Source organism: Oncorhynchus nerka, linkage group LG13 (genome assembly GCF_034236695.1).
Source record: "Oncorhynchus nerka isolate Pitt River linkage group LG13, Oner_Uvic_2.0, whole genome shotgun sequence".
NCBI lineage: Eukaryota > Metazoa > Chordata > Actinopteri > Salmoniformes > Salmonidae > Oncorhynchus > Oncorhynchus nerka.
In genome coordinates, this window is record NC_088408.1 from 69,849,124 (window position 1) to 69,875,209 (window position 26,086).

Sequence of the window (26,086 nt, forward strand, 5' to 3'; positions counted from 1 at the left end):
GTATTATAATTTGTTGCCATTTTTATTACAAATCTCAATTCCCCCCCAAAAGGACTACTACGCATGTACAACCTATGATCTATGACTGGGTCGAGGGAACCAAAAAGTCATCCAGGGTCGCAACCATAGATTTAGACTATATAATCAACAACAATAGAATCAAAGTCTGTTGAAAATCAGTTCTGAGTCACAGACCATAAATTCCCTGCTCTTGATCAGCAATAGTGATTCTAAAATAAAAATGTTTTCACCTAGCTATATCACATAATAAAACATGAAAATGCAGTCACCACTTGTGCTTTTCTTGACGAATGCCCAAAACAGGCACTGGAAATTATGAATAGTCCAGTGTGATTCCAACACATAATGACAAAAGACAAAATTGAAGCTTTGGTCATTCCTTATCCTTGCAGTGATATTCCCTAAATATATACTACACTATATACAACAACATCTCAAAGACCCTTGGGAAATATGCTAAGGTCATTGTTATTATTGCTTTTTCAGAAATATATACACTTCCCAAATCATGAATTAAATCCACCTTTAGCCAATTCCCCATTCCCAGGAAACTAGACTATAAATGGACTCTCCTCAAAATATGAAAAGGCGTGTGACCCAATGCACCACGGCTTACAAAGACATCTGTCACACTCCATTTTACAACATACCATTCAATTACTTTAGTATGGAAACAATTATGCTTCTGTTTCTTAGAGATTCACAGGGCACACACACAACACGTACCCAGCTTGTTGGAATAACTCGTAGTAAGTATCAGAAATATCAATTGTTGACATGTAATTCTGAAGTACATAACAGGTAAAAGTACTGGTCCTGAAATAGTACTGTAATAAAGTGCTACAGTACCACAAGGTGAACCAAACCCTTTTCCCAGGCAGCAGGTCTCTGAACCAGATGAGAGGGGCTGTCCGGGTGGAGGATCCTCACTGAGGATTATTCTCATAGGAGCCAGGGAACATAGACTTCCTGGTTTTAGGAGGAGGTGGAGGGGGCTTGCTGTCAATTTTCTGAGGCAGAGGAGGGTGGAACTATGGAGAGACCGGGGAAAAAATGATAATGTTAAAAATATTCTGTTTCACAATGTGCATTTTACAAAAAAATATAGATGTTTTCAGTGAAGATATACCTCAAGGGAGTTTTGGGAGATGTCAAACATCTCATGGGGATGTTTCTTTGGTGGCATGGGTGGGGGTGTTCCGGGAGTGTCAGTGGTGGCATCATTATCACCGGGGAGAGATGAATAAGCTGCAGAGAGAGAGAGTGACAAAACACACACATTTTAGGATGCATTACAGCTAAAACTATTTGTGTGTGAACTACATGGACAAGAGGTCAGATATCCTACACAGGGTTCTATATGTCTGTGTGCAGAGTGAAGCTGTAAGCATCTCTTTAAGGATGTGTAGGATAGGCAGCTTTGTAGGTATGCCTTGTGTGTAACTAAGCTACATACTGGAGCTGTGAGGAGTCTGAGGAGAGGCTGGCAGGGGGCTGAGTGGGTTGTCAAGGCTGAGGTGAGAGGAAACACCCTGGAACAGAGATAGGGTCAGGCGACGATCCCCAAACTGCAGACTTTTGGGTCTCTGCGGCTTCTCTGGAAGGGTCTGCTAAGGAGTAGAGTACAAAGATACAGCCCTCCTTGAAATCACAGTCAAGTAATTACTGTCAATGTATTAGCCATTTGTGCCTTAGTGCATGAGCCAAAAACAGTTGTAGCTACCTCATCTATGTCTGGCTGTCTCTCCACTAAAACCTGTGACTTGCTCACACTCCATTCTTTTCGGTTCTTTCGACCAATCCGGTTGTCATCCTCAGAGCGGGACAACATCGAGGCCCGGCGATCGTTGGCAGTGTCACGGGACAACAGTGAACTGATGATGGATATCAGGACAGAGAGAGAGACAAGGGGGAGGTGTACAGTTAGAGGATTATACTGGCATGTGCAACACTTCAGAATGTCACACTGTGAGATGTGGAAAAGCACAGACAAATATTCCTGACAAACATAGCAACACAAATAGACTACACCAGACTACACTAGCCCAAGAGGGAGACAAACACAGGAAGGGAGGAGGGAGAGTGGAGGGGGACTGACTCCTTGGAAGAGGGAGGGAGGATGGAGGGAGTGGAGGGACTGACTCCGGGGAGGGGGGAGGAAGGAGGAGGGGGACTGACTCCGGGGGAGAAGGAGATAGGATGGAGGAGGGGGACTGACTCCTGGGAGGAGGGCCGGGAGGGTCCGTTAGAGGAGGTGGAGCCGCTGGAGAGGCCTGAGGAGGTGGTGGAGACAGTGGACATGCGGCGCAGGGTGGAGGACAGGATGTAGGGCATCACTACAGAGCCCACACGACTCTTCTTCCTTTCAGTGAGAGAGCAGGGCTGGGACACACAAATGGGATTAAACATCATCAGGAAACTTGGCAGGGGCTAAGCGGAATGACAGGCAAAACACTAACAACAATAGAGTGCCTTAAGCAAGATTTATGGTCCTGCAGCAATATAATGTACACTCTGCTTTGAATGAGGGAAGTTTGATAGGGAGGCAGAGGAGCCAATAGCTACATTTGTCACAATCTTACATTAAATAAGAGTTTGCCATTGGAAACTGACCAGGGTTATGACGCCGTAATGCTTCTCCACTCTCTCCCGCAGGTCTGAGAAACAGGTGAGCAGGCGGTTGTGTAAGGGCTTCAGCTGCTCCGTGGATTTCTCTCCGTGGATTCGGATGCCATCAGCCAGGAGAGGGATCTGAGGGGAGAGGAGGAGGGAGCCTCTGTTCTTATAGCAGGTACTGTATGTCTAAGTACAGGTTCAATAACAAGGAGAGAATTACAATTTACCTGGAGGGCAATAAGATGTTTGAGGACCTCAATGCTCTCAAGGTCGTCTGGGTGTTCATGCATGTAGGTGTCAGTGAAGAATGCCTGTAGAGACAGAAAGGGGGTGGAAACAAGTTTAGCATTTTTTGAAGATGTCATATGCACATTAAATACTAACTAAAATAACAGTGACCTAGAAAATAAGAATATCAGGTTACAAATCTTCAATGAAATGTGAAACAAAATTGTATAGGATTCAAGCTCCTAGGTAGTAATAGTCAAGTGAAACCTTCTCGTAGTTGGAGTAGCCACCCATGACGGCAGGGTCAACAATGCCATTGAGCATCATGGAGAGTGGGTGGACGGACGTGGAGCTGTCACAGGCCTGCTGCTGCACCAGGTTACTGAGCTTCTCATTGGCCATCTCCATGGTCTCCACAGCATTCTGCAGAGGGCTGATCTCCTCCTGACCAGTAGGAAAACCAGGAGAGGTGAGGAGACATCAAAGTGTAAAAGACCAAATTGGGTGAGTAGGAACTATTTGCTATGGGTGGTAGGGAGTCCTCAACAGTGTTTAGATTAAACATACAGCACATTAACACCAGTAAGTTTGTATTACTGTGATTTCTATCAGTAATGATGATGACACTTACAACAGAGATGGACTTCACTTCGAACCATTTGAGAATCCCTGGGAAGTGATAGGTTGTGATGTAAGTTGTCCTCTCGATCCACATGGTCTGTAACATGAGGCGGAAAATATGACGACTGAATGGTCAACAACACAAATGTTTTGAGCAACAACCTCTTGTTTTCAACTGCTAATCAAAAAGGAACACCTATGTCAGAATGCTGTTGATTGACTACAGATCAGCGTTCAACACCACAGTGCCCTCAAAGCTCATCACTAAGCTAAGGACCCTCGGACTAAACACCTCCCTCTGCAACTGGATCCTGAACTTCCTGACGGGCCGCCCCCAGGTGGTAAGGTTATGCAACAACACATCTGCCACGCTGATCCTCAACACCATGGCCCCTCAGGGGTGTGTGCTTAGTCCCCTCCTGTATTCCCTGTTCAGCCACGACTGCGTGGCCAAGCACGACTCCAACAGTTTGCTCATGACACAACAGTGGTAGGCCTGATCACTGGAAACGTAAGACAGCCTATAGGGAGAAGGTCAGAGACCTGGCAGTGTCGAGCCAGGACAACAACCTCTCCCTCAAAATGAGCAAGACAAAGGAGATGATTGTGGACTACCGGAGAAGGAGGGCCGAACACACCCCCATTCACATCGACGGGGCTGTAGTGGAGCAGGTTGAGAGCTTCAAGTTCCTTGGTGTCCACATCCACAAAAACTATCACAGTCCAAACACACCAAGACATCGTGAAGAGGACACAACAACACCTTTCCCCCTCAGGAGACTGAAAAAATTTGGCATGGGTCCCCAGGTCCTCAAAAAGTTCAACAGCTGCACCATCGAGAGCTAGTGCGTACGGCTCAGTACATCACTGGGGCCAAGCTTCCTGCCATCCAGGACCTATATACTAGGCGGTGTCAGAGGAAGGCCCAAAAAATTGTCACCTGCCACCCAAATCATAGACTATTCTCTCTGCTACAGCACGGCAAGCGGTAACAGAGCGAGTCTAGGTCCAAAAGGCTCCTTGACAGCTGCTACCCACAGACCATAAGATTGCTGAACAATTAATCAAATGGCCACCCGGACTATTTACATTGCCGCCCCCCCCCCCCCCCTCCCCTCCCCTTGTTTTTACACTGCTGCTATGCACTGTTTATTATCTATACATAGTCACTTCATCCCTACCTACACGCATATTGACTCAGTACCCCCTTTATATAGCCTCGTTACTGTTATTTTATTGTGTAACTAAAAAAAAAAAAGATTGTTCATTTTTGTAAATATTTTCTTAACTCTATTTCTTAAATTACATTGTTGGTTAAGGGCTCGAAGGTAAGCATTTCATGTGACAAATAAAAATGCATTTGATTGGAAAAGGGCTACATTCCTGAGTTTAGAGTGTGTGCGTTGAATGGAGGAATTAGTCTTTGTTAGGGCTCTGCAGCATGGTGAGTCTGAGCTGTGTGCCAGGTACTCACTGCAAATTCATTGTCGGGGTCCTTTGCGCCTTTCCTGAAGGGTCTGGAATACTGAAACTGGTCCACTTCATTGGTTCTGTAGTAGCTGGGAGAGGAAGAGGGACAAACAAATGAGTTGCATGAGTAAGAACTAAGAAAATGTATTCAACCACAAGCTGTTGTGTTCCTTACTTCAGGATCTGCTCAGGAACACCCTTGTCTTTGAACTGGGCGGGCACAGTAAGGACTGGCTTGACTGTAAAACACTGGATATCTGTGAAGAGCAGGTAAGGATAGGACTGTGTATTATTAGAAAACGAAAACCTTTTTAGTGCTGTAGGGGGAAACGGAGACGGGGGCCAGTGGATTACTGGCTCAAAATTGTCCTTGAGAAAGGTATAATAAGACTTACCTAGAAATGGGAAATACATCAACTGAATAATGTCCTGACTAGAAGCATTAACACCAATTAACATTTAAATAGCATTCATAGCTGGGAGCGTGAGGGCATGCTGCAACAGGCCTAAAGGATACGCTGTCCTTGGGAGTTACAGATGTTGTCCCCAGGGGGCGCTGTGCTGGTCATCCTGGCTGCGTTGGGGAACTGCGACAGCAGCTTCAGACTGAAGTCCTCCAGCCACTCGTACTCCTTACCACGGTAGATGAACACTTTGTTCTGTATGAGCAAATCCGTTCACAGATATGGTGAGCCTCCATATACGGTAGCAAATTAAATGTGAACAATAGGATTTAATTTGAACGTTGTTATTGAATGACATGCTACAGAAGATGTCAAAGATGGACTGTGATCGACAGGAACGTGCCACTGCACTGTAGAAATAGACGTGCGTCTGCCAAATGAAGGCTATTCTAACCTGACAAGATCATGGAAGGTGTTCAATCCATAGAATCCCCCACTGCTTTATGGAACTGATAACTAGTGTCGCCTGCATGCTACATCATCACCGTGAAACATTTTTAATATTGACTATCATTTAATTTTATGGAGAGTTCCATAAATAAAATGAATAAAAGGCACATAAATATAAATATCTCAGGCAAATGAGACAGAACTTGAAATGTGCTATGGAGGCTGGATTTCTGAAAATACGTAATAATCTTACCCTGAGGAAAGTGGGGAATCCAAGGCCATAGTATCCCACAGCAAAGTACTCTGGCTGAGGCCGCATGGCATGCATTATATTCTCATAGAACTGGGCTTGCTGTTTCTGTGTACAACAGTAGGGAGAGTATAGAGGCTGTAGTGACAATGAGCTAAATTAACAGAGCCACAATCGGGAACAAAGATAACATACAACAGGAAACACTTAAAATACTGTAGAAGCTAACCAGTTCCCTGTGCACTTAATTTAGTTAAGTGTCAAAAATGAACAGGATCCATAATGAACATAGATTCATAGCAGTGTAGTAAAACAACGTTTTTGTACAACTCCACTGCAGATAAGGACTGTTGAATACCACGATGACACAGTATTTACAAAAACATGACTTAAAATAGAGTATCACTGCATAATTAACTGAATGTTACTTCCTAATGGCAGATGCCAGTATGTTAACCGGCAATGAGTGGGACTATTGGATAAAAAGGTTTGACACAAGTGTGGCAGCAACTCTGATATCTTCCCCATTTCCTCAAATTGTTTCTGCAGTAATGGGTTGTTTTTTTTCTTCAACTATCACTGTCATTTGGATTGAGCTAGCTGAAATGACTTTCTGTCTTAGACAAGACATGGTCGTCCTAGCCATTGACAATGTATCGTGAACAATTTATTGGCATAATTAACTCCTAGTCTTTGTGGGCACTGAAAAGCCTATTAGTACAGCAGTTGAACTAGTCCTATTGAAAAGGCCTCACACTAAATTCGCAGTGGGCTATCCCTTTCTGGCATTGTAAGTGGAACCTTCACAAGCATTTTTTTTTTACGTGTAAAAACTAAGAGGATAATCATTTTTGGTTTTACTGTTTGCTTTAGGGACAATTTATATTTAGTGGTGACAATATTTTGATTAAATCTCAGACTAAAACACGATAGCAAATGATAAAGTCCTCTTACCAGCAGCTGGCTCAGCTCCATGAAGTCGAACATCTGGTTCTCGTGCATCTTTGCCAGCTGTTTACCCATCTCAATGGCTTTCTCCCACATCTGAACAAATAAATGCAGCAGTTGGTAAAAAGACACGGGATGTGAACATGGTTTAGACATCACCATCTGTCCATCACTAACACCTCTTTTCAATCAAACCCTAACAGCAGGTTTAATCGTTGATGTACTGTGGTGAACAGGAGAAATGTTTAGCCTAACCCAGAAATCTGGTAACCATGTTTGATTGAATATGGCCCTCAGCTTCTTTTGCAGCAAATGAAACAGACACAAATATTTCTGACAGTAGCTCATATGGTATGTTCAGGGGTAAGTAGCATATGATCTCTGACTACATATGCTGTGAAATATACTGGCACCCTTGCACGGTTCCCAATTTCTTCTCGAATAAGTTGAAATAAAAAAAAACTTTTGTTGTTCATACATGTATTTGTTTGATTCACAACAGCACAGAACCAAAGCATTTCATAAAAAGTCCCAACATTATCTACTTTACAAGGTAAAAATAGCCATTCAACAATTTTTGAAAAGAGAAAACAGAACATTCTGCTCCATTGCAAAGTGGAAGGGTGACAATATATTTGACCACATATGTACATCATGCTTCCTAATAGGGTCACTGGGTGAGGGTGGGAACTCACTTTGCCCTTGTCCAGGTTACAGATGATCTCCTGGAAGAGTCTCTCTTTGAGCTCCTGCTGGGTCCAGACATGTTTGCCATGACCGGGGATCAGATGTGGGGCACAGGGCTTGTCAGACCACTGAGGAGGGCAATATATACAATACACAAAGTGCATTTAGTTTTCTAGTAATGTATGTTATAGTATGTTAACTGGAATTTTAGGGAAATAAGCCAAAGACTGTTGTTTTCATTGAAAGTCGAATTGAATGTTAATTTGACTGAGACCTCGAGGAGTTCGGCGTGAAGTAACAGGGTGTATGCTGCCTCCGTGTAGTTCTCACAGACAAGGTGCAAATCCCTTAGCTTGTACAGATACCTGAGGACGAGGTCAGTATTTTAGAGTGATATCTAACAGATAGTAGGTAGAATCTACCGCACACCCAAAGCTGATTTGTAAAGGTGCTGGAGGTAAAATGCAAAACTGGAGAAACAAAGAAAATATAGTCTCCGCACACTTCCAGTCAGATGTACATTTATTTGAACTATAGCTGAGCTTTCGGTCAGTCGACCTTGCTCTGAAGAAGGTCGGCTGACCCGAAAGCTCAGCTATAATTAAAATACATTTGCATCTGACTGGAAGTGTGCAGAGACCGTTTCCTGTTTCTCCAGAGTGATAGCTAACAGAATGGGATCCAAAGAAGAGTATACATTGAATCATCGGTCTCACCGAATGTAAATGTCTTCCCGCTTCTTCTCCTTGTAGAAGTTCTGTCACAACCAGAATAAAAACAGCAGCAAAACTCAGCTTCTGTACAATTGTTTGATAATATTTTTGGGGTTAAAATCACTTGGTTCAATGTAGAAACATAACATCTTGATATAATATTCTTCTGAGGTGGCGAGTGTGGCTCAATATTTTCTGATTAGAGTTTGAGTTCCACATAAACCAGTCTGAGGTGTTAGTTAGCACCTGGTAGGCTCTCCTGTCTCTTAGTGATGTACTGTAAGGGCATACCAGGACGTTAACGGTGCAGCTCATGCGGAGCTCAGGGCTCTCGTCATGTGTGATGGTGCGGTAGGCCAGTAGCTTCTCCAGCAGACTGCTGAGCAGCAGAGCCAGCTCCTCCCCTGACTGAGACAGGTATCTGTGCCTCCGGCAGTGCTCCAGTAGTCTACACAATACCAACAATGCAAAATGTCAATGAATAAGGGAGTTATATAGTCCATATTTAGGTCTCGACTATGAAATCATGAGGTATGACTAATAAGAAAAAGGAATTCGCCTCTGAATGATTCACAGGTTTATTGTCAGGGTGCTTACGTTTTCTCCAGCAGGATTTTGTACTGTTCATCCCCACGGCCTCCCTCTACCTCCTGATCCAACTTGGTGATCAGTTCATTCTCAAACTACAGGTACAGAAAGACAAAAAAAATCTGCTCAGCCAAATAAAGCTGGGAACCTCTGTGTACAGTGATACTGTAAAGCCAGGCAGGAAGCACTACCGTGGGCAGCTATCTCACCATGTTAAAGGTGCGGCTGGGATTGAAGTTGTGCTCACACTGCATCATGTCAAAGAAGATGGGGATGGTGGCTTTCCTCAGCTCTGGCTCAGGCACCAGGGTAGCCTTTAGGATGGGCCCCACCATGGCCGGGATGAACTTCATCTTGTGGGGGCCTGAGGGATGCATAAAGTCAGAAGCAACATAATTTGAAAGGGCAGTAAGTGGTTTGCATGAAAATGGAGAGCCAAAGGACAGTAAACTCATAAAGCGGTAAACAAAAAGCAGGCCACCACCATGAAACTAGGCAATAAAACATTGTCCTCAAAGCCTTTTGCCACTGAACAGGCCATTATATAGATGTCTTTATTTGTTGAATTTCTGTCTTACAGAGATAACAACCCCCGGACAGTGCTTACCAAGATTATACCACATATCTCGGATCTTAAAGCCAATGCTCTTCCTCATGTCTCCATACCTGTAACCACAACATAGAATTATACTATATACTGTAGAGCATATGCACACGAACTTACAGCACTATTTCTTATACATAAAATTCAGTTCTCTGTGGAAATGTTGATTTTGTATTAATAGTTTAAGGGAATTTGTATTTAAACTAATTGAACCAAAGAAAACATACTTGTTCAGTATTTTATTCCGTTTTTCTTGAGAGAAGGATTCCAGTTGCAATGACTTGTGGGTAAGGAATGCAACAGTCAAGTGGAAGTAGTTGTTCCAGAGCTAAAAATAAAATATGATAGTTTTTACACAGACATTGGGACAATGATTGACCTAAATAAGTTTACATTAGCAGAGAGACACGGATGTATTTTGTCCACCCCATCAGAAGGTGGCGACTGGAGACCCACCTGCAGCTCAAAGTGGGTCTGGTCCATGAAGTACATGTTGAGGACCTCAGAGTACTGGTTGATGGCCCGCAGAAACACACCAATCTGCAGGAGGTTCATGGTCATCCAGTCAGAGGGGAAAACGTTCCCCATCAGGTCCTTAAACATGATGAATGTCTCCATCAGGAAGTCCTGTAGTGGGCCCGGGAGAGAACAGTTACCTTGCCTGTAGTGGAAGTACCTAGATGTATGCATCTCATGTCTGCACAAACGTGTGGGGTTCTGTTTCTGACCGATTAGTAACATGCTGAACTATGCACAGCAGTCCCCTTGCATTTCTCATATTAGACCCACACAGTTCAGTAAAGATGCAAGGACAGGAAGATCCTCACAATGTTCCAAGTCAGTCCCATGAAATGTCTATAAACAATAATCACTTCAGAAGCAGTTACAAGCACCAGTGGTTGAATGCCAGCTATCGACTGGATGATTCAGGAAGAGTTATGCCCAGGGCAGGGGAGGTGTGCCGGCCCACTTACAATGATGTCTTGTCTGGTCTTGAAGGTGCTGATGTAGTGGGCGTAGTGCATGTCATCCATCTGCTTCAAGATGGCGGTCATGCAGGCTAGGTAATGACCCTGCCATTGAGATAACAGAGCATCAGTCACCTTAGTTGTAAAACTACTTTAGGTTCCCACATATAACATGTTTTATGCTTTGAAGTTAATTATAAGCTATCATTCATTGTTGTATGCTTATAACTGCCGACTAAGTTATTTATAGGATGCATAGAAGCAGCTTTTCAGGACTGTGCCTTGTACATGGAAACTTAAAATAAATCATTTCCAAATGAACAATTGAAAATAACTTGACTTTTTCTTTTGAGTTAGATGAAGAACTGTCAAGAGTACTGAGTATGAGTCTTACAATGAGAGTGGAGGTTCTGCTCATGCTGATGACAGTGCGATTGACCCTGCGAAGCAGCCGCTCCATTATCAGCTGGACATGGCCCCGGGTTGGACCCTGGGACACAAACAGGTCAGATCAAAAATGAATGTATCAAAACCAATCCAGTTAAGAGTTATGGATGTCACGGATTTCAATGTGTCTAATGGCAGAGATAGAGGTGTGCTATAGCCAGTAGCCACTCACCACATTCTTGCGGTCCAGGTTGTCCAGCACAGTGCTGAGCAGCTGAACACAAGCCTCGTGGTCTGGTTTATTGGAGTGGTCATCCAGCTGCCCACTCAGCTGGTCTGTCACCAGCGGCAAGAGGACATCTCGACACTCTGTGGGGTCAAAGAGGAATAGAGCCTATTCAAATGTGTCATCCTGTGGTTCTGTTTTTAAATAGAGATCATTCTAAAGTTATGTTTGAGCCAGAGAGGCGCTACAGTACCTGACTGTTTGAAAAGGTCACTCTCCACCATCTTACACATGCAACCAAGTTTCTGGCGCACCAGCTGAGAGTCAGGGATGCTCTCAATGAACTTAGTCAAAAGAACACTAGTGAGAGAGACAGGATGAAATTCAGAAAGAGACAAGGACATTTTATATTCAGGAAAAAGTATAATTTCTGCAGATTCAACAGTTGAAAAGTCATTACAAGGAGTTACCTGAGCTCCACAGGATCAAAGACGTTCTTGATGTCATTAATGATGGTGGGAAGGTATTTTAGTATCGCCCCCTGAAAAAGACGAAGGTCTCAAAAGTCATTAAAAAAGAACACGGGGGAAATATCACTGGATAAGGCTTCTGTGTTTTACAGCTCTAGTCAGCTCGAAAGTGTTTTAATTCACATTCTTCTGCAGTTTATCAAGTAAAACTTGACTTCAACTATCTTTCACGAAGCCAGCATAAGGCTTCCATAAACATAGAACGGGTAATCTGGTTTGAACAGCTGACAATTATCAGAATAACACAGTAAATGTTGCATTACCAGGCTATGCTATGCTAACAAAGTGTACATTAAAGAAGATGAAGTACCATGTAAGTGCCAATCCCAGTTTCTCTCCCCTAAACCAACTCACCTTTATCTTCACTCCCTCATCCAGCGGTCTGTCCATGAGTGTGTTGAAGGACAGGAAGAGTGTCCGTATGGAGTTGAAGAAAGCATCCTCACTGGTCCCATAGAATCTGAGTAAACAAAATAAGGACATTGCTCATTTCACAAACAAACTAATATTGTCTCGCAAATGTACTAGTATGTATGAGGAAGGAAGGTCACGGCTATGATACCTGAGGTAGAGGACCCGGGACTGCACAATGAACCTGAACAGGTACTTGAGGGCTTTGAGGGCTGAGTACAGTCTCTCGGTTAGGACAGGCTCATCTGCATGGCCCACATAGTAATTCAGAACCTTGGTCAGCTTCCTGAAAAATAAATGGAATAGGGAACTCAGGCACACCAGTAATTACATATAAATGAATTCTGAATGGGTGGTGAGGTGTCAAAACAGGAGGAAGGAAAAATGAACGGCATAGAGATGAAAATGTGAGAAAGGAGAGAGCTCGACTCACATGTAAGCCAGAGTGGCACTGAAGTGCTTGTTGATGTATGTCTCCAGTACTGGGTTAAAGTGCTGGAACTTGATGTCTCCAATCAGTGTGATTATGAACACCTAGAAGAAATGCAGAGCACAGTCAGGAACCAGTGTAATATAGAATCCCGCTTGAAAATAGTGTAACATTAATAATTTCTAATATACAATTGTCTTTTGGTATATTAATGACAGATGCCATTAATCCTGATAACTTAATGCAAGTAAGTAACCCACGAGTACAGAACTCACCAGAGCATTAAACAGCAGAGTGTCATAAGTCTCCTCCTCTGAAGTCTCCATCATGATACTGAAGAGGGCATCAAGTGTGTCCTGTAGAAACTAAGACCACAAAAGACAAATGCATTAGGCTAGGGTGTCCTTGTATGTAAAGCCAGTTAAGAATGCTAACTCTGGAGCAGTCAGACTCACCTTGACAATTTCCCCCCCCTCAACCTCCATCAGGCGCTGCAGGTTCTGGTCCAGCTCTTCAGGGTTGGACCTCCAGTTCAACAGGCCCAGGAGATCCACTGGAAAACAGCAGAGGAACAGCAGCATATCACTTTTACTGACCCTTGGATTTAATATAAACTTGAATGAGTATGTCAACACCACTCTGATTTGTATTACGAGCCGAGTTTGGTTCTATTTGTTAGAGGCGGTTTGATACTTAATATATTGTTTCATATCCATTTCCACCATGGTGCTCATAGATTAGAGATGATTGTGTCCTACAACAGTACCATTCTGGGTGAGTTTAGTGGAGCAGGTGAGAGTGCCAATCTGGAAGCTGTCCTTGGTGAGTGGGATGACTCCTGAATGGTTAAAGGTTTTCCCTGTCTGCCTCTCCTTCTCCTCCACTTCAGCCCAGGAGCCTGGCAGAGTCAGGTATGTTTTTGCATCCTCAGACTTCTTTGCGTCAACCTAAGAGAAAAAATATATATAATACTAAAACATATTCATTGATATGTAATTTGATATTCATTGACCAGGGAGCTTTGTATTTTATATAAAATATAATTACTTCACTATTTAATCGATAATGAAAAATAATCCCTACAGGGAAAGAAAGATCTCCAACTGTAGTCAAATGTATCAGAACCTTCTGGTTCCACCAAGATGTCTACATCATACAGGGTCTGTGACAGTTAGGGTTGCAACGCTACTGGTAATTTACCAATGTTACTGAAATCTTTATAGGGAAAGGGGATACCTAGTCAGTTGCACAACTGAATGCCTTCAACTGAAATGTGTCTTCTGCATTTAACCCAACCCGTCTGAATCAGAGAGGGGCGGGGGGCTGCCTTAATCGACATCCACATCATGGTCGCCCGGGCAGCACTTGTTGTTAGGGTTAACTGCCTTGCTCAAGGGCAGAACGGCAGATTATTCCACCTTGCCAGCTCGAGGATTCGAACCATCGACCTTTCGGTTACTGGCCCAACGCTCTTAATATATCAGGCTGAAACCCTCATATTAAACACCAATGGTATTCAAATTTCATTTTAAGTTTAAATTTAGGCGAATGTTTTACAGCTTTGCCGTTATACATTTTTTATATCATCTTATTTAATTATTTCATATGTGATAAAGCCACAAGAGGGCCAGAGACAATTACAGACACCTGTGATAATTTGAAGTAACCAAAAGGGCCACGAGATGTCTTGTGATAGATTACATAAAATCCTTGAAAGATACCAAAACTCTGGTAGCTTGCTTGTAAACTTCAAACGTTTCCAGTAGTATACCCTCCCTTAACAACCCTAGTGACAGTAATAGAATGGTGTGCTGGTCCCACCTTGTAGACGATGAGGTCATGTCTGCCGTCTCTCAGCGTGGTTCCGTCTCCTTTCATCAGGCGGACGAACGCCATGCCAAACGGCTTCTCTGATTTGTCTCTAGCTAAAGGAAACACAGTCGTGTCAGTGGGGACCCAATCAACCAACTCTGAGGAACACATTTATACTCATGCTGACCAGCTCCCAGAGGGTTAGGGCAGGCTGCCCGGCTGTCGAGTGTTTTAGAAATGTGAGGCACTCACAGTCCTGAGATGATCTGTGTCGAAACATCACCCTGAGATGACAGCGACCCACATCTTCAATAGGAATAGTCACCTTGTAGGGGGAGAAGAAAAGGATGAGGAGAGGAGTGTATCATGACAAGATTATAGATAGAGAAAGTCATATCTGGTGTCTGTCTAGCATTTTGTATGCGTGAAACAATCCTTGGCAATATCTCCTCTAAAGGTTTTATTGTTATAGAGCCAAATTCATTTGGAAAAGTAATTGCTGAACTTGAGCCACCATGAGGAGAGTCCTGACAGAAACACCTGGGATGCTGGTAAGTGAACTGTACCTTGACTGTTTCATTCCAGCTCGGCTGCTTGACCTGGTAGTAAATTACAGACTTGTATTCTGTGATCCCATCATATCCAGCTCCAGGAAATATTGCTTTCTATTCAAGGGGATGGAATGAGCTTCAGTCAAACATAGGATACTTGTTTTGCAGATAAGAACATTTTATACATCCCATGTAAACATTAATTGGGGTCATTTTATAATAAACCCTGAACTACAATGTCTTACAGTCAACCAACCTACATGACCGACATGCAATACTTGAGGTCAAAATTGTTAAAGAAAGAAAGGTGGAAGCACATATAAATGTTAACGGCACCCTTACCTCCATGAGATTGCCATCGTTATCTAGAACACTCAACATCACCTCGACATTTTTGGGTGACGTTTTTTTACCGCGGTCAAACTCCCCCTGCAGCAAGGTCACATAGATATCGTTCCTCACATACCCTAGAGGAGAATTAGTTGGTTAATACTAAACAATGATCTATTGCCTGTCACTGCTGTAAAGGCAGCTACAAAGTTTGCAACCCATTGTTTCAGACAATTCAGCTACAAAAGATGAAAATGTAAACTTATGGCACCTGGGAGGATGATCTCAGGGAAGCCCATCTTTCTGACGATGGCGGTGGTGCGATCAACAAAGTGAGGGTAGTCCTTCCTGACCTGGGACAGGTCACCAGGAAGCAGCTTCAGTGTCACAAACAGTCCTGAGAACCCAACAGGGCCCGTCAATGAAGACAAAGTTAGTAAGACAGACACAGTAACAGAATGTTCAGAATCGATACACACAACCTGTAATGGTCCTATTTATAACCGAGACCCATATTTCAAAAGCCCCTTACGAGTTATATTCCTTTGTATTTCATATTCTGTTCTACTCTGCTATATTCTGGGCAAACTTGGTGAGTTGTTGCCACATCATGTCAGTGAGGGTCTCTCTTTACCCTGGCCCTTGTGGTTGACCTCCCGGGTGTTAATGACTTTGTTGAAGACGGCGGTGAGAGGCTCGTTCTCTCCAATGACCCGGGATGGGAGGAGAGGAGAAATGATGAGCTGCCTCTGACGGATGTAGGTCTCCATAGCTATCCTGAGAGAAATGGGAAGGAATAGGAGAGGGGGAGAAATAGATTGTAAAAGTGGGACTGACACGTGGATTGATCACAAACATAGAGCAACGAAAAGCATATTAAGATACGGGAGGTGAAAATCCACAAAATATAAAAGTGCATGTGACCAAGAAGGAATAGTAAACAGTCTCCAGTTGCATTTTTGTTAACACTGCACAACAAACTTAGACTTGATCTACAGTATGGTATAGCAATAGAAAGCATAATGCTGTATCCTAACAGAGTTCAAGCCATTTGTCATTTGACTATAATGGTATAAGAGCAGGTTGATTTTAAATGGACTGGGGAGTGGGGACCACTAACACAGGGTGAAAATGAGCAGAGGCTGTTGGAGATTTTAAAACACTCACTGCTGAAAGGGGATGAAATGCTGCTTCTCCTCATCGTCTGCTTTTCCATGGGCGATATCTGTGATGTCCATCACTGTGGACAGAGACGATGACGTTGTGAATGCTGTGGTGATAGGGGGCCATGGCTAATATAATAAGCTGATATCAATTCAATTATCTAGTTATTGCCACTGCTGCTGCTAGCATGGCCTCACTTTAATATCTTTGGTATTTGATTTCCCAGCTCGAGCTGTTTTACAGCAGAGGTATTTCACTCTGATTAAGTAAACTACAGAGAAGAGCCACAATGTTGTTTGTGTTTGAAAACGAGTTATAGGGCCCTCACACACCTGTTGCAATGTACCAGAGAAGCAATGAGAACAAGAGAATTCCACAAAAACAGCATAGGTAGGATTCCAGTAGGCCGGTCTGCGTGACATTGAGCTTTGTGTTGCAATAGATGGTTCAGTCGGCATTCCTCTTTCTCTCAAAATGTGTCATTTCTTAGGAAATAGCTGAGGTAAATGAGAGCTCTCTATTGTTCCCAATGATTCTGGGTTCAGTCCATTTGTTGTGACACCCGAGGAAACCATTTCTCATCCAACACAGACATGTAATCCTTCACTCAAAACAAAGAGGGCTGTTAAAAACATTTCCCTGACTTCTTTGGCGAGGCACACAACCTGGAAGTGTTTTAGGGGTCAGGAATGTAAGCAGGTGCAGGTGTGCTTAGGGTGTGTCTGGCTTTTATCAAGGACAGGGATTCCTACTGTAACTTTTTATTTAGGCTGTCAATTTACCCATTCACTCAAACTCGGAGTATGGGAAGTGTTCTGATCTCAGATGAATTGAATTCCATTGAATGTGTGAATGTGAGCAAACAAATATAGTGAAGCATTAAAAGACATCTCACCAGCCACACCAAATGGTCTCCTTAACCCTCCAGTGTGTTTCTTGCCCTCCTTGAGCTCCATGCTGCCCACTCTGATAATCTGACAGACGAGGAAGAGACGTGGCCTAATCAGGTCACTGCTGCTCAGATCCTGACCAGATTGGAGGAGAGAATTTTAATGCAAAGATAAGAACTACATAATGCAAGTACAATTAAAGTTTCTTGGCAGAAAATATTCAATATCTTATGCAAATCTGCTTACATAAAGCTTAATGTGAGCAGTTCAGAGCCTGTCTGAGGAAATAAATGGCATGGCATAGCATGCCCCATCCAAGGACTGTCACTACCCATCTGTCAGGCCACATGGCTACTAGTTTATTACATTTACAACAGAGAAAAAAGACAGAAAGTAGAAGGGAGGGTTTCATCTGTTACCGTGAAAAGGGCAGGCAGGTTGTTGAGTTTCTCAATCTCTTTGGGCATGCCCATGCTGTCCCAGCGCACCAGGAAGTTCTCACTGCAGACATAAACAAATCAGGAATCCCAAATCACTTACCTCACTATAGCCACTCTGTAACAACCTTTTTTCGGTGTTTGACAAGATACACAAATATATCAAAAGGGTGATACAATGTTATGCAATATCTGCATATATGCGACATGGAATACACATGATTACGGGACAAAAGCTTCTTTATGGTGTCAGAAAATGGTATTGGCCGTGATGTTATCTGGTTTACTATAATGCAATGAATTGAATACATTGATATCTGACCTGATGAACTCAGACTGGTCAGGGTCATAGAGTGACATAAGCAGCTCTGCATCCTCCCCGATGTTACACACAAAGTTCTTGAGGTTCACGAAGAGACTGTAGGTGTGCACCGTGCTGAACAGGGACTGGCGCCTCATCTCCAGGTTCTGCAGCCGGGTCTACAGAGGAGCACAGACACTATATGAGCGAACACACAATGCACTGGCAGGGCAACCAGTATTAGTCAGAGAGACAAATGAGAGAGAAAAACAACAGCTAGCCCATGCCTTCTCCTCCTGTATTCTGTCATCTATACTGCGGGATGCAGTCTCAAAGGCCCTGAACAGACTGACTGTGCTGGTGCAGTCCGGGTCCAGAGTGTTCCCCGCGTCATCTCGCACCACCAAGTCCAAACCCAGAATCCTGTACAGAAAGAATCTCATATAGTTTTAGACAGATTTACAAGGGCATATTCTTAGCACAATGACTTTACAAGCACGTTTATGTCACAGTGGAATTAGAGTACAATTCATACCGGTTTCCATAATCAATCTTAGCTGTGACTTTCTTCCTGAGCTCCACAAGGTCATCCTTGGGTAATGTTCCTGACACTATCTGAGATCGATACTCGATGAGGCTGTAGGCCATCTGCTGTACGCCCCTGAAGAGAGTGGTCTTGTTGTTCTGTCAAACAAACAGTCATATTCATCATCACAGCCTCCCATACTTACATAATCACACTTTTCCAAACAGAGTGAATGTCAGAGTTGGATAACAGTATAAGGGTAATGTGAATAAAATGCAAGTAGGGAGATTGATAAGAAACTAATATTTACCACGTACCACATACAGCTTGTACCATATTTGTGCCCATTCCCTCAGAGTGGCACCGAGTTCCAGTACCAGTGGTAGGTCTCCTGGGATAACTATTTCCTGTTGGCTGAAGGGGGAAGGAAAGAAATAACCAGATATCCCAAATACAATGCATTTCTAATAACATGACATGAAATGAGTGACACCTTACCCTGTCCCTTCAACTTTCGCCTCCTTCAGGTGGATGTACGAGGCTGGGAAAATGCCCTGTGAGATGAAACATAAACCTCTTCTTCAAACTATTTTCTCATTTCAATGAAACACTATGAACGGATGTACGGTTGTTGCCATACCTTCCGTGATTTGTCCCGTAATGTGTACCCTCTGTACCAGCCTGGGGAGATTAGAGATTGATAGATGGATAAAGAGACATGACAGAGATATAGGAATAAATACAATAGATAAGATAAGATTAATGAGAAGAGGGCAAACTCAATCCAGATGCTAATATTGACTGTTTCATCTTTCAAGAGCATTTCATTAAACATCGCTGATCATTTTCCATGCATGTCTGGTATTGAGCACAGCCTTGGTTCAATGTTTTACAAAGTTCCAGAGTGTTGCAAACTGTTCCTTAACGTGTAACAGCTTGTTGTATGTGAGTGAGGCTAGACTGTTCATGCTCACCTTCAAATGTCTCGAGTATATGTACAGTGTCTCCCACCTGGAGAGACAGCTCCTGCTCGCCTCTGGAGTCATAATTATAAATTGCTGAGAGAATTGACAGGCGGGGGCGAAAAGAGAGACAGTCTTACTACGTGAACCAACATACAAACACAAAATGACAATCCCCAGCAAGCTCAAGATAAAGGAAGTGGAGACAGAAAAATTATATGAAGAGCCAAGAAAAGCTTATCGACTTTGGCCTTTTCCCAAGTCATATCTGATAAAAGGTACATGGGTAGTCGGGTATTTCTTGCGCTGTGAAAAAGCATGCTTGAATTAGAGTAAACTTTTTTTATGCATTGAAAGAATTTACAGGTGCATTCTCATGGTGTACGTGAAATTCGGTATTGGCTGTATACTGGAAATGCAGTTAATAAAAGGGCCCTCAATTGCTTTGAACTTCATTTTACTCTAAATTATATCCTAATAAATGTACACTACCGGTCAGAAGTTTTAGAACACCTTTTTAAGGGTTTTTCTTTATTTTTTAAAACTATTTTCTACATTGTAGAATAATAGTGAAGACATCAAAACTATGAAATAACACATATGGAATCATGTAGAAACCAAAAAAGTGTTAAACAAATCAAAATATATTTTATATTTGAGATTCTTCAAATAGCCACCCTTTGCCTTGATGACAGCTTTGCACACTCTTGTCATTCTCTCAACCAGCTTCACCTGCAATGATTTCCCAACAGTCTTGAAGGAGTTCCCACATATGCTGAGCACTTGTTGGCTGCTTTTCCTTCACTCTGCGGTCCGACTCAGCCCCAAACCATCTCAATTGGTTGAGATCGGGGGATTTTGGAGGCCAGGTCATCTGATGCAGCACTCCATCACTCTCCTTCTTGGTCAAATAGCCCTTACACAGCCTGGAGGTGTGTTGGGTCATTGTCCTATTGAAAAACAAATGGTAGTCCCACTAAGTGCAAACCAGATGGGATAGCGTATCGATGCAGAATGCTGTGGTAGCCATGCTGGTTAAGTGTGCCTCGAATTCTAATGAAATCACAGACAGTGTCACCAGCAAAGAACCCCCACACCATAACACCTCCTCCTCCATGCTTCACAGTGGGAAATAAACATGCGGAGATCATCCATTCATCCACACTGCATCTCACAAAGACATGGCGGTTGGAACCAAAAATCTTCAATTTGGACTCCAAATGACAAATATCCATTGGTCTAATGTCCATTGCTCGTGTTTCTTGACCCAAGCAAGTATCTTCTTAGTATTGGAGTCCTTTAACAGTGGTTTCTTTGCAGAAATTCGGCCATGATGGCCTGATTCACAGTCTCCTCTGAACAGTTGATGTTGAGATGTGTCTATTACTTGAACTCTGTGAAGCATTTATTTGGGCTGCAATTTCTGAGACTGGTAACTCTAATGAACTTATCCTCTGCAGCAGAAGTAACTCTGGGTCTGCCTTTCCTGTGGCGGTCCTCATGAGGGCCAGTTTCATCATAGAGCTTGCGCTTGATGGTTTGCCCGACTGCACTTGAAGAAACTTTCAAAGTTCTTGAAATTTTCCAAATTTATTGACCTTCATGTCTTAAAGTAATGATGGACTGTCGTTTATCTTTGCTTATTTGAGCTGTTCTCGCCATAATACAGTATTTTACCATATAGGGCTATATTCTGTATCCGCCACCACCTTGGTCACAACACAACTGATTGGCTCAAACACATTAAGAAGGAAAGAAATTCCACAAATGTACTTTTAAGAAGGCACACCTGTTAATTGAAATGCATTCCAGGTGACTACCTCATGAAGATGGTTGAGAGAATGCCAAGAGTGTGCAAAGCTGCCATCAAGGCAAAGGGTGGCTACTTTGAAGAATCTCAAATATAAAATATATTTTGATTTGTTTAACACTTTTTTGGTTTCTACATGATTCCATATGTATTATTTCATAGTGTTGATGTCTTCACTATTAATCTACAATGTAGAAATTAGTAAGAATAAAGAAAAAACCTTGAATGAGTAGGTTTTCAAAACCTTTTGACTGGTAGTGTACAGTATGTGCATGTATTCATGATTAGGATTTTAGGACTCAACCTGAACTCACGTTTTAAATAAAGAGATGATTAACATTATTCCTGTTCTTTTTCATTCCTTGAGGCTGTGTGTTGGGTGGAGTAAGTGGAATTTTTCCCCTGCAGGTTTATTACAACATCCACACTGAGGGAGGTGGCGTGAGAGGAGGGGCTTAACATCATGTATTATTTATTTCTAAATCACAAAGGAGACTGACGGTTAAAGGTCACTTTATACAGGGCATATTGCAGCCAACTGGGTCAGCAGAGTGCCCTGCCCTCTATTCTCCTCAGTTTGTTAACTTAAGTGTCTTCCTGGAGACGGTTCCCTCTTCCTCCTCTTTTCCGAAGGACACGAGTGGGAGACAAATCACAAAGCACAGTATGCTCTCTTGCTCTCCCGCTGACTCTCTCTCCGAGCACACACACTTCCTTGTCATGACTTGCAGACACACTTTCAAAGCCTAGTACTCGGCATTATCTACCCTCTATAACAGGAACAATGTGAGGAGCTCTGTCCTGACTTGCATGGTGATAATCCTTGTTGCCGGAGGCTAGATCTCACTGCACGCTTCAACTGGCTCAGCTCAGCACACCTCTGAATACCTTCTTTCCTTAAGCATCCTTCCCTTCCCATAAGTATCCTTCCCAATTAATTGTTTGCAGTTCCCCTTCAAATCAAATCAAATTGTATTGGTCACATACATGTGTTTAGCAGATGTTATTGCTGGTGTAGCAAAATGCTTGTGTTTCTAGCTCCAACAGTGCAGTAATATCTAACAAGTAATATCTAACAATTGCACAACAATACACAAAAATCTAAAGTAAAGGAATTAAGAATGTATAAAATATTTGGATGAGCAATGTCAGAGTCGGCATAGATTAAGATAAATTTACCTATTCTTCATCACTGCTCTTTGTTCTGTGAGAACTAATGTAATATGTAGATCTGGAACAGTTATATATCCACTATGATGATCTTTATCTTCTATGTTCTTTTGAAAGACCTTGTACAAATACCGCTTTTTTCATTTTTTCATGCAGTTGTACAGTGATAATGCAGTGGTACAACTAACCTAATATCAACTAACAATAAGGATCCAGACTAGATCATCAACAAGACAAGAAAAAACATCCACCTGGCTGTGTATGGCTTTGTCAACATTGAGATTATTTGAGATCGCTCATCACCATTACATAGGCCAATACAAATTAGATCGGATAGGCCTTAGTCATGTTGTAGCAGAGTGGTGCCATTAAGGCCTATTGAGGATGTAAATAATATAATTCAGCATAGCATCAAACCTCATCAAAACATTTCCTTGTTCGTAGTTCAAGTGGAACTGACAGCGTTTTAACTACTTTGTAGATAACAAACAGGCAATCATAATATCAGTAAAAAAGATACAATTCCCAGTTTATGCTACAAAACCAACTTTAGAGGTTTTAAAAACGGGTTCTATTTGACTCAACATTCCATGTACACTAAGGCAATGTTGGTAGAACGGATTGATGCAGTTCAATGCATTATTAATATAATTCACCACTACATTTCTTGGTAGTCCAACAAAAATATTGCCATCTGGTTGTAAGTCACAGCTGGCCTGGTACATTGTTTGCTGCCTCCATTCCCTATGCACTGATTCAGTTTCAATGACTCAATATTTTGGACAAAAACGGACGAATGTAACTAAACCTGTGAATGTCAATAGAATCAAACTAACAAGAGCAATGATCACAAGTCAGTCATAACGTGGCTAATAGGCTAGCGTATCTATTTATGTAGCAAGCTAAAAACACGGAGCCTTACGTTAGCTAACCAACTGCTAGGAGGAGTGGGTGAGTGACTAAGTTTATCACCTTGTCTTTCGGCGACTATACACAGCTAGAGATGCAGGTGTCATTTGGTTAGCTAGCAATAACTTGAAAGACGTATCCAGCTAGCATCTCTCTGCGTACGCAAATTCACTGACTATCTACTCTGATTTCAGAGCACCCTCATCAGTGTGCCAGAGCGTAGAATAACTGGAATAACTGATGAATTTACGAACGCACAACACTTGCTGAATATGACCGGTGTCAGTAAATGTAGGCAAAAAAATTAATAGTTAGTCAAGAATGCTCTAGATAACATGTAAACAGCCTAACCAGCTCTGCTAGGGCGAGTAAAATAGTCTTGTGTCTGGAAGTAGCTAGCCAACTACAGCCAGTTAGCAGTTTATTTTATTTTTTATGGCTGTTTGATAAATATGACTGCAATGGTCCCAAAAGTAAGAGGACTTCCGTGGTATTGACATATTTGCAGAAATCCATCCAGGTGTATGTTGTAGCTTTTGGGAATGTGTTCTAATGATCTAAATTCGTGCTGTTGTAACTGCCTGTAAGCACACAGTCCAGTTCAAAGTGAATGATGGCAGGTCTGTGTGGTAAATGACTTGTTTGCATAAAGGCCTACTGTAGCTCTGGTTGGCTATGGTGCACGGGTCTGAGTAGACTCCGGTCCTGAATGAGACAGATGGGCTTTTTTCGGTTTTATTTACGCTTTCCCTCCATAGAATTTTCACAAATGCTTTAGTATACGTAATTCCCAGACGTTCTAAGAATTTATGAAAAAGTGAAAATTACCATATCTAAGTGCTCGCTTGTCAGAAAATGTTTTTAAAAGTGTCATTCTTCCTGGGGGTGTATATAAACAGACTTGAATAACATTTCATGTTGCTAAAACGCTGTCAGTTCAACTTTAAAACTCCCTCTGCCAACTCAGAAACAATAGCAAAGAAAAAATAGCAAAGAAATGACATCTCCCTCTGGTCATGCAGAGTGACACCAACTTGACATCGTTCTGACTGTGTCCAGAGAAATGCCTGGCAACAGCAGAGATCTGCCCGTGGTTAAAAATCACGCCAAGCATGTTGTGATGCAGCACTACTGTTACCGCTAAGCGCTACTGTCTGTGCCTCAGCACTGCTCACCAGTGCAGCTCCTTCACACTGTTTTGCATCTCAACCTGTGACATCCCTGGCTGAGGTTACATATAAACACACACACACACCCCCTTGTCAAAATCCTACCGGCTCTCTATAATCTGACCAAATCAGATTGAAATGCATGTCAGGAAATTCAAATGGCATTTTATTTATGTAAATAATCCTTAAAGATCATGTTAAATATTGGATCCTCTATATAGACGATTGCCTTATGATCTGGACAGGTTCCAAAATTAAATGAATATCTTAACTACAATTACTCTAGAGTACAATCAATTTCCTTCATTATGGAAAATAACATTAACTCTATACATTTCTTAGATGTACTTGTTAAAGGGACAATCTCTAAGTACTACAGTTCACAGAAAACCTACAGATAAAAATATTATATTGACAGCTGATAGTTATCACCCTCTTCCCCTAAAAAGAGGTTTACCAGTAAGCCAACGTCATAGACTGAGTCGCATTTGTGACAGAGGAAGAATATGATAGACAATCAAATTCTCTCCTTGAGTATTTTCGTTTGAGAGGTTATCCCGATACCTGGCTCGATTAAGCTAAAAAACAAGTTAAAAGCTTGAACAGAAGCCAGTTACTTAACAAATTCCAACAAAAAACAGAATAAACTGTTTTCTGTAAACTATATACTTACTTTCAATGATAGCCATAATGGCATCAAGTCTATTGTCAAGAAACACTGGCACATATTATCATCAGACTCATATTTAAATTCTGCCTTCCAGAATCCACCTTTATTCAATTATAAACGATCAAGACATCTATCAAACATATTGGTTTGATCAGATGTGGTCAGAGAGAGAAAAGAGGCCTTCATAAAAGGATGTTTCCCCTGCAGAGCTTGTACCTCTTGTAGCACCATAAGGAAATGTTCTCATTTAGTATGCCCTCAGACTTGAGATAAAATCATGTAGAACTTGCACTACTAAAATTAGTTATTTATATGTTATAGTCTTCTTGTAATAAGATTTATATTGGAAAAACATCCCGCACCTTGAAAGTACATCTTGGAGAACATAAATCCACTATTAGACGTCAAGATATCAACTCGCCAGTTGCAAGACACTTCATGGAGCAAAATCATTCCATTAAAGAATTGCGTTTCTGCGGGATCTAAAAAGTTCATCCACCACGTAGAAGAGGTGACAATGACAACAAATTACTCTAAAAGCGAAGCCATGTGGATATATAAATTAAAATCTATTTTTCCACACGGTTTAAACAAAGACTTAGAAGCCACATTCAGACTGTTATAGAAGAACACTGTCCATATCAGATTTGAAGTATTGTTTATGAGTTGGCCCCACATATTTATGAACGACTTTGCCTGATGTCCTTTGTGGTGGACTATCTCATTAATTGATATAATGTATTTTGGTGAGCGGAAACCTGGGGCGATTGATTTGGGAGTTGCCCTTCGTGCACCCTCCCGTACCCTATAATTCTGTATTTCTTTGTGACTAA

General features: G+C 42.2%; 1 protein-coding gene across 2 annotated transcripts in view; it reads right to left on the reverse strand.

The window, feature by feature from the left end:
- Nucleotides 1–26,086, reverse strand: part of LOC115140002 (dedicator of cytokinesis protein 5) — a 31,495-nt gene continuing 5,409 nt past the window's right edge. The window contains exons 2-51 of one of the 2 annotated variants that reach the window (XM_029677974.2): nt 19,538–19,621; nt 19,204–19,244; nt 19,062–19,117; nt 18,881–18,977; nt 18,573–18,721; nt 18,325–18,460; nt 18,059–18,216; nt 17,719–17,800; nt 17,305–17,434; nt 16,413–16,485; nt 15,880–16,022; nt 15,517–15,642; nt 15,258–15,382; nt 14,931–15,029; nt 14,617–14,689; nt 14,374–14,477; nt 13,319–13,499; nt 13,008–13,105; nt 12,828–12,917; nt 12,556–12,656; nt 12,274–12,408; nt 12,066–12,171; nt 11,652–11,722; nt 11,435–11,541; nt 11,188–11,324; nt 10,963–11,058; nt 10,575–10,673; nt 10,057–10,227; nt 9,828–9,928; nt 9,604–9,662; nt 9,206–9,360; nt 9,006–9,091; nt 8,700–8,856; nt 8,412–8,452; nt 7,970–8,060; nt 7,704–7,823; nt 7,015–7,104; nt 6,064–6,168; nt 5,474–5,615; nt 5,132–5,213; nt 4,961–5,045; nt 3,497–3,583; nt 3,133–3,309; nt 2,865–2,948; nt 2,635–2,772; nt 2,240–2,403; nt 1,745–1,895; nt 1,478–1,628; nt 1,151–1,269; nt 1–1,052 (exon numbers count right to left, since the gene is read on the reverse strand). In XM_029677974.2, coding sequence (XP_029533834.1) covers nt 948–1,052; nt 1,151–1,269; nt 1,478–1,628; nt 1,745–1,895; nt 2,240–2,403; nt 2,635–2,772; nt 2,865–2,948; nt 3,133–3,309; nt 3,497–3,583; nt 4,961–5,045; nt 5,132–5,213; nt 5,474–5,615; nt 6,064–6,168; nt 7,015–7,104; nt 7,704–7,823; nt 7,970–8,060; nt 8,412–8,452; nt 8,700–8,856; nt 9,006–9,091; nt 9,206–9,360; nt 9,604–9,662; nt 9,828–9,928; nt 10,057–10,227; nt 10,575–10,673; nt 10,963–11,058; nt 11,188–11,324; nt 11,435–11,541; nt 11,652–11,722; nt 12,066–12,171; nt 12,274–12,408; nt 12,556–12,656; nt 12,828–12,917; nt 13,008–13,105; nt 13,319–13,499; nt 14,374–14,477; nt 14,617–14,689; nt 14,931–15,029; nt 15,258–15,382; nt 15,517–15,642; nt 15,880–16,022; nt 16,413–16,485; nt 17,305–17,434; nt 17,719–17,800; nt 18,059–18,216; nt 18,325–18,460; nt 18,573–18,721; nt 18,881–18,977; nt 19,062–19,117; nt 19,204–19,244; nt 19,538–19,621 — 5,558 coding nt within the window. In that variant the 3' untranslated portion in view covers nt 1–947. Of the gene's footprint in view, nt 1,053–1,150; nt 1,270–1,477; nt 1,632–1,744; nt 1,896–2,239; nt 2,404–2,634; nt 2,773–2,864; nt 2,949–3,132; nt 3,310–3,496; nt 3,584–4,960; nt 5,046–5,131; nt 5,214–5,473; nt 5,616–6,063; nt 6,169–7,014; nt 7,105–7,703; nt 7,824–7,969; nt 8,061–8,411; nt 8,453–8,699; nt 8,857–9,005; nt 9,092–9,205; nt 9,361–9,603; nt 9,663–9,827; nt 9,929–10,056; nt 10,228–10,574; nt 10,674–10,962; nt 11,059–11,187; nt 11,325–11,434; nt 11,542–11,651; nt 11,723–12,065; nt 12,172–12,273; nt 12,409–12,555; nt 12,657–12,827; nt 12,918–13,007; nt 13,106–13,318; nt 13,500–14,373; nt 14,478–14,616; nt 14,690–14,930; nt 15,030–15,257; nt 15,383–15,516; nt 15,643–15,879; nt 16,023–16,412; nt 16,486–17,304; nt 17,435–17,718; nt 17,801–18,058; nt 18,217–18,324; nt 18,461–18,572; nt 18,722–18,880; nt 18,978–19,061; nt 19,118–19,203; nt 19,245–19,537; nt 19,622–26,086 lie in introns of both variants that reach the window. The other variant, XM_029677973.2, reaches the window with a different exon arrangement.